This window comes from Myotis brandtii, unplaced genomic scaffold (genome assembly GCF_000412655.1).
Source record: "Myotis brandtii unplaced genomic scaffold, ASM41265v1 scaffold421, whole genome shotgun sequence".
NCBI lineage: Eukaryota > Metazoa > Chordata > Mammalia > Chiroptera > Vespertilionidae > Myotis > Myotis brandtii.
Window position 1 is genome coordinate 979372 of NW_005366140.1, and position 7221 is coordinate 986592.

At 56.7% G+C, this 7221-nt stretch overlaps 1 protein-coding gene across 1 annotated transcript in view; it reads left to right on the plus strand.

The window, feature by feature from the left end:
• The first annotated feature begins 1798 nt into the window (after positions 1-1798).
• The window catches only part of ATP13A1 (ATPase type 13A1), a 12821-nt gene continuing 7398 nt past the window's right edge, over positions 1799-7221 (plus strand). Inside the window, exons 1-13 of the mRNA XM_014545724.1 lie at positions 1799-1885; positions 1989-2179; positions 3627-3699; positions 3881-4036; positions 4119-4188; positions 4265-4371; positions 4844-4973; positions 5098-5153; positions 5649-5775; positions 5851-5988; positions 6066-6186; positions 6549-6706; positions 7009-7184. Coding sequence (XP_014401210.1) covers positions 3634-3699; positions 3881-4036; positions 4119-4188; positions 4265-4371; positions 4844-4973; positions 5098-5153; positions 5649-5775; positions 5851-5988; positions 6066-6186; positions 6549-6706; positions 7009-7184 — 1305 coding nt within the window. The 5' untranslated portion in view covers positions 1799-1885; positions 1989-2179; positions 3627-3633. The remainder of the gene's footprint in view (positions 1886-1988; positions 2180-3626; positions 3700-3880; positions 4037-4118; positions 4189-4264; positions 4372-4843; positions 4974-5097; positions 5154-5648; positions 5776-5850; positions 5989-6065; positions 6187-6548; positions 6707-7008; positions 7185-7221) is intronic.

The window sequence follows — 7221 nt, forward strand, 5'->3', positions numbered from 1 at the left end:
TCAGTATGCGACCCGTAGCCCCAACATGGGGATGAGGGAGAGCTGCCCTGGGTCAGCAGTCGATGTCCCCGCGGGTTTGGAGCAATGGGTGGAGAGGTCAGCCTCCAGCCAGCCTCCACCTGACCCAGGTGTGTGTCTGCTGAAAGAAGGGGAAAGGGGGCAGCACCGAGGGCTGCAGAAAGAGGCCGGAGCCCCACCTTTGACCTGACTGTGGGCTGAATCCTCTTTCTCTGAGCATGTCATCTCCCTCATCCCACAAGCCTTATACCCGGGAGGGGGCTCAAGCTTCGGGGCCTGGTAGAGCTGAGTCATACCATGGAGGACCCCAGCGAGGGACAGAAAAATGGAGGGGGGTTACAGGGAGTGGGACACACACATCCGAACTTCCAGCTGCCTTTGGGCCTGTAGCTTCAAAGCGCGACAGCCGCCTTCGGAGAACAGGGAGGAGCTAAGCAGCCATGGGGTTAGGACGGTCAGATCTGGGTTCGCATCAGAGATCGCAGACACCAGTGCTTCTGCTCTCTGGGTTTCAGTTTCCCCTTCTGTAAAGTGAGAACCGTAACACCTGCCTCGGGATGCCACGGTGAGAAGCGTGGTGTCTGCAGAGCCCCTGGTATGGGGCCTTCGCGGGTGGCACTTGGTACTTTTCTTCCGTGGCCTCACCAGGGTTCATAGAGAATGTGTTGTTTTCTGCCTGCTTCCATTGCCCAGGAGCTCTCCGAGGGGCAGGGCCTTGTTTGTCATAGTCACTGCGGTGACACCCCCTCCCTCCCTCACACACGGCAGAGCGGCAGTGGGGTGGGTGCAGCTCGTGCTGAAGGAGTGCTAATTGAGCTCCATTTGCTGCTTCTGTGTCCTAAGTGCTGAGAAAACAGCAGTGAACAAAACCCATTGCCTTCATAGGGTTCGTGGGGGAGACTTGTGCTCAGCAGTCAGTGCCAAAGAGGGAAAATAGAAATGAGATAGGAACATAGTGATGGAACTTCACATGGGCATCCAAGTGTGGCCTCCTGAGAAGGTAACGTGTGAGCCAAGGCCTGGAAGCTGAGTGACCACGTGTCCTGGACACAGAACAGCACATGCCAGCAAGCTCCTTGGTTGAATCAAGGACGAGCCTCCAACCTCATTGCTCCTCCTTCTGGAGGACACAGCAAGGATCGTATTGGGGCCCTAGCCGGTTTGGCTCAGTGGATAGAGCGTCAGCCTGTGGACCAAAGGGTCCCTGGTTCGATTCCGATCAAGGGCACATACATAGGTTGCAGGCTCCTCCCCAGCCTGGTCCCTGGTTGGGGTGTGTGTAGGAGGCAACCATTCGATGTGTTTCTCTCACATCGACATTTCTCTCTGTCTTTCCCTTTCTCTTCCACTCTCTAAAAATTAATGGGAAAATACCCTCCAGTGAGGACTTTAAAGAAGAATAGTAATGGAGCCTGGCCAGTGTTGCTCAGCGGTTGAGCATCAACCTATGAACCAGGAGTTCATGGTTCAATTTGTGGTCAGGACACATGCCCAGGTTGCGGGCTCGATCCCCAGTGGGGGGCGTGCAGGAGGCAGGCAGATCAATGATTCTCTCTCATCACTGATGTTTCTGTCTCCCTCTCCATTCCTTTCTGAAATCAATTTAAAGTTGTTTTTAAAGAATATTAATGGGGTTGGGGACGGAAGCCAAGCAACATGAGAACGGTGAGCTGTGACAGGGCTTGGTTCACGTGGATCGAGGGTGCACCCCTTGCTGGACAGTAGTCTTCCTGCAGTGGCTGAGAAGGATTCAGCAGCATCCCTTTGTCTCTCACAGGAGTACGATCCCAGCAAAGCAACCTTCGTGAAGGTGGTCCCGACCCCCAACAATGGCTCCACTGAGCTCGTGGCCCTGCACCGAGATGAGGTAGGGACCACCTGCCAACCTGCTCAGTGCAGGTCTTGGGTGAGATTCCCAGGCACTGGCATCCCAGTGAGGGGCCTCTGCCACAGACAGCCTTCTCCCACAGGGTGAAGACGGGCAGGAGGTGCTGTCCTTCGAATTCCAGAAGATCAAGTATTCCTATGACGCCCAGGAGAAGAAGCGCTTCCTGCCCGTGGCCTTTCCTGTGGGAAACCCCTTCTCTTACTACCAGAGCAGCAGAGGGTTTCAGGAGGACTCGGAGATCCGCGCAGCAGAGAAGAAGTTTGGGAGTAACAAGTGAGTCCTGACATCCCATGTGCCCCTCCTGCTGACAGGACTGGACCTCTGCCTGGGTCATGGGCCTTGCACTGCCCCGGCTGGTGGCCTGTTTCTGCCCCTTTGAACTCCTAGGTTGGGGTGCAAGTCTCCCCTGAACTTGTTTGCTGACAGGAACCTCCTGGAGGGTTCTTGGGGAGGACCCCTCCTGGGGAGCCTGGCCATGGGATACAAGAGTTGGTTCTTTATCCTTGTCTTGTTTTTGTAATTCCCCAATTCATTTTAAATTCTTTCTTTAAAAAAAAAATTTTTTTTTTTTTATTGATTTCCGAGAGGATGGGAGAGAGAAATATAAACATCGGTGATGAGAGAGAATCCTTGATTGGCTGCCTCCTATACACCACCTACTGGGGATCGAGCCTGCTATCTGGGCATGTGCCCTGACCAGGAATTGAACCTTGACTTCCTGGTTCATAGGTTGATGCGCAATCACTGAGCCACACCTGCTGGGCTTAAATTCTTTCTTTAAATATAGTTTCTTGCCTGTCTCCTCATATCCTGGCACTTAAAGAATGGTGGTAAAAAAGAAGTCAGTGATCGGGATAGCTCTTACTTGTACCAGGTAGAATAGCAGGTGCTCTGTACACACTTTAATCTTCACCAAAACTGCCAGGGCTCACCCGTGCCTGGGAGAGGGCAAAGCTGAAGTTCAGAGCCCCTCAGAACCTGGGGAATTCTTTCTGGGCTTAATTGTGTACCACAACTATCAGTCTAACAGGAAGATTTATCAGAAATGTTTACTCGTCCTCACTCCCCAACCCCACCCCCACCCCCCAGGTCCGGGCTCCCTTAAAGGCAGCAGACACAATACAGGGTGATTTTTAGTTTGTTTTTATCACTGTGGGGCCACTGTGGTCTCTTTATCATATTCCACCTTCAGGAGCCCACTACATACCATGCTGCACACCCTTAGCGCCCCCCTTTGTCACATTTCTGAGGCTTTTATTCAGGGAGTTTTGGGGAAATCCTGGCTCCAGACCTCTCTCCACAGTGGGATGAGCTCAGGCCCCAGGGGCTCAGAGGCATCTGGCTGCCAGGCCTCCTCTGTGCACCTTCAGCTTCAGGGCTCCTGTTCCAATCAGAGGTTCCTTCTCCACTTGCTTTGTCTGCTGCCCAGATGATGGGTTCTCATCTCACCGGCCCCCACTCGGATGGGGGTGCGGCATGAAGAGCTTGTTGCCAATTCAGAAGCTTCGTCTGGGCTCTGCAGAGCAGCGGGCTGGGGGTTTGTCAGCATGCTGCCCCAGTGAGGGGGGAGAGCCATCGTTGAATGGAGAGTCCTGTCGTCTAGAAGTTTGCCAGGGCTTCTCATTTCCTGAGGAGGCTGCAGTGCCTCCAGGTAGAGGTGTCAGGGCGGGGCCTCCGAGGCCTCCCACCGTGAACAGGATCTGGGTCTGGTTTCTTGCAGGGCTGAGATGGTGGTGCCTGACTTCTCAGAGCTGTTCAAGGAGAGAGCCACAGCACCTTTCTTTGTGTTCCAGGTAAAACAGCAGCTCCAGCACATCGTCCCACCCATCCTTTAGGGCTTACCCAGCCAGCATAACCTGTGTCCAGTTCCAAACCCGAAAATTTCCCTGTCCTAATGGGTCAGAGTCCAGGGGTGGAATGCCCTCGGTGTAGGTCCAGTGCTCAGCAGGCATCCTCCTTACGTTTCTGGGGCAGGTGTTCTGCGTGGGGCTCTGGTGCCTGGATGAGTACTGGTACTACAGCGTCTTCACGCTCTCCATGCTGGTGGCCTTCGAGGCCTCCCTGGTGCAGCAGCAGATGCGCAACATGTCGGAGATCCGGAAGATGGGCAACAAGCCCCACACAATCCAGGTGAGGCCAGCAGGGTCCCAGAGGTCTTGGCGGGCCTAGTGCAGGTGTGTTCCCAGAGCTGACCATGCCCCACCCCACTCAGGTCTACCGAAGCCGCAAGTGGAGGCCCATCGCCAGCGACGACATTGTTCCCGGGGACATTGTCTCCATTGGTGAGGCCCAGTTCTGCTCTTTCCTGGTGGCATCTTAGCCTTGGCTTCTGCCTGACCCTCTGGTGCTACCCCACAGGTCGCTCGCCACAGGATAACCTGGTGCCGTGCGATGTGCTGCTGCTTCGGGGCCGCTGCATCGTGGACGAGGCCATGCTCACAGGGGAGTCAGTGCCACAGATGAAGGTGTGGGGAAGGGGAGACCTCAGTCCACTCAGGTGTATTGTGGACCATTCTTGAAGGAGCCACCATCCAGGAAAGTGCCAGGATCTTATCCAGGCGCCCAGGAGGAGGGATGGAATCCTGGCCAGGAGGCTGGAGGAGGCAGAGCTGCTGATCTCAGTGCCCTGGACAAAGGGAAATTAGGTGGTGGTGGAGAGAGGAGAGGAGAGTCCCAGAGTGTTGGGACATCTAGGTGCCCTGAGATAGCAGATCGCGGTGGACTGAGAAATGGGGAGGGTGTGATTTCTGGGAGAGGCCAGGTTCAGGATCACAGGGAGTCGACAAACATGCAACTGGAGAAAAGATGAGATTTGCTGGGCCAGGTGAGGAGCAGGTGGGCTCCACCAGCGCCAGGGTTCAGCTCTCCAGAGACGGGGTGGGGAAGGAGGCTAAGGTGGGACTGACCATTGGCTTCACTGTCCTCCCTCCTCCCCAGGAGCCCATTGAAGACCTCAGCCCCGACCGGGTGCTGGACCTGCAGGCCGACTCCCGGCTCCACGTCATCTTCGGGGGCACCAAGGTGGTGCAGCACATCCCCCCACAGAAGGCCACAACAGGCCTGAAGCGTAGGTGCCTTGGGGGTTTCGGGGGTGTCCTGGCCCTACCCCCTTACCCCCTCCATGTCTGCTTGGCTATGAGGGAGTCCAGACAAAGAGACACAAATGGCACTGCCTCTGCTTGTTTCCACAGCGGTTGACAGTGGGTGCGTGGCCTACGTCCTAAGGACTGGATTCAACACATCTCAGGTGGGGATCTTGCCTGACTGGGGAGGGTGGGCTCCATGGCAGATGAACAGTCAAGATGGCAGTCCTTTTAGACCCCAGGACATCCACCCCACAGGCTCGCTCTGACAGCGGGTACTAGGCCAGAGGCCGTGCGAAGGAGCCCAAGATCAGGCTCGCCGTCCCCTGCTGAGGGCCTGGTGGGAAATCAGAAGACTGCCTGATAGAGACAACGGCCAGACCTCCTTCCAGTAACTCCTGCGCTATCTCGACCACTTTCTTCCCCCACCTCCAGGCCTTGGCCACTGGTCTCCTTAGCTCTTAGTCAAGTTGCAGCTGCCGATTTAGCCATATGGTCCCTGGACCATCTGTGTGGTGGATTGCAGGACTCACTGATGGGCTTGGGGCTGCTGCTCTCTATCAGCTAAGGGAGGATCTGACCCTGATGCCCTCAAGCAGGGAGGCCACCACCCCATCCCCAAACACCCCCCAGAAAGGCCTCTGACTCCATCCTTCCAGGGCAAGCTGCTGCGCACGATCCTCTTTGGGGTCAAGAGAGTGACTGCAAACAACCTGGAGACCTTCGTCTTCATCCTCTTTCTCCTTGTCTTTGCCATCGCGGCAGCCGCCTACGTATGGATTGAAGGTAAGCACCACGTTCCCCACCTGTCTGCTGGGTGCCATGCCCACCACCACAGGCTGGCAGGCTCTGTCTCCATAGGCACCAAGGATCCCAGCCGGAACCGCTACAAGCTGTTTCTGGAATGCACATTGATCCTCACATCAGTAGTGCCCCCTGAGTTGCCCATTGAGCTGTCTCTGGCTGTCAACACCTCCCTCATCGCCCTGGCCAAGCTCTGTGAGTACCTGAAGCAGGGTTGGGGTGCCAAGGGGCTGGGGCCTGGCAGGACCTCTGACCCTGGCTCCACCTTTCAGACATGTACTGTACGGAGCCCTTCCGCATTCCCTTTGCTGGCAAGGTGGAGGTGTGCTGCTTCGACAAGACAGGAACCTTGACCAGCGACAGCCTGGTAGTGCGCGGTGTGGCTGGGCTCAGGTGAGCGTGGAGACCTGGGCCAAGAGGTACCCAGCCAGCAGCAGAGGGCTTTCTGAGGGCTCATGGCCTGAGTGCTGCCCACCCAGGCCCCCAAAGTAGGGCCTGTCAGAGGTCTGCTCCAGGGGGCTTCCTGTGCAGTCTCAGTATGAGTGACAGCGGCACAGGAATCGTCTTAGGCTCCAAGCAGCCACATGACCTGTGGGAGCATCCGTGATACAAGTACAGATGTCACAAGGACCAAACCGACACCCCTGCTGCCCCTGAAGTGACTGGCACAGATATGGGGTCCCATCCCTCTTCCTGGCTGGCAATTCCCAGAGGGGTCCCTTCACCCTATAACCAACTATTCCCCTTCCTTGCAGAGATGGAAAGGAGGTGACCCCCGTGTCCAACATCCCTGTAGAAACACACCGAGCCCTGGCCTCATGCCACTCCCTAATGCAGCTGGATGATGGAACCTTGGTGGGTGACCCCCTGGAAAAGGCCATGCTGACAGCCGTGGACTGGACACTGACCAAAGGTGAGGGGCCGGAGTCTCAGGCCCAATGCAGACTCACCACCCGCTCTCACGCTCCCGGGAAGGCAAGCCAGACCCCTCAGGCTGGTGGGTGGGCATGCACACACTTGGTTGTCCTCCTGGGTTGGGACCCACCCCACCCAAAGCTACAGGGCAGGGTCCTCCAAGCCCAGGTCTCCCAGCTCTTATCCCCAGGAGCCCGCAGGCCCTGGATCTGGGGATGGGGGGAGGAAGGAGGGGCAGGCGGGGGCCTGGCTGCCTCTTTGGAGCTAAGGCCCTCAGGACTCGTACTTATTTGTTTCCAGATGAGAAAGTATTCCCCCGAAGTATTAAAACTCAGGGGCTGAAAATTCACCAGCGCTTTCATTTTGCCAGTGCCCTAAAGCGAATGTCCGTGCTCGCCTCCTACGAGAAGCTGGGCTCCACCGACCTCTGCTACATCGCGGCTGTGAAGGGAGCCCCTGAAACCCTGCATTCCATGGTGAGTGGAGCACAGCCCTGGGGCTCGGGGCGGGGGG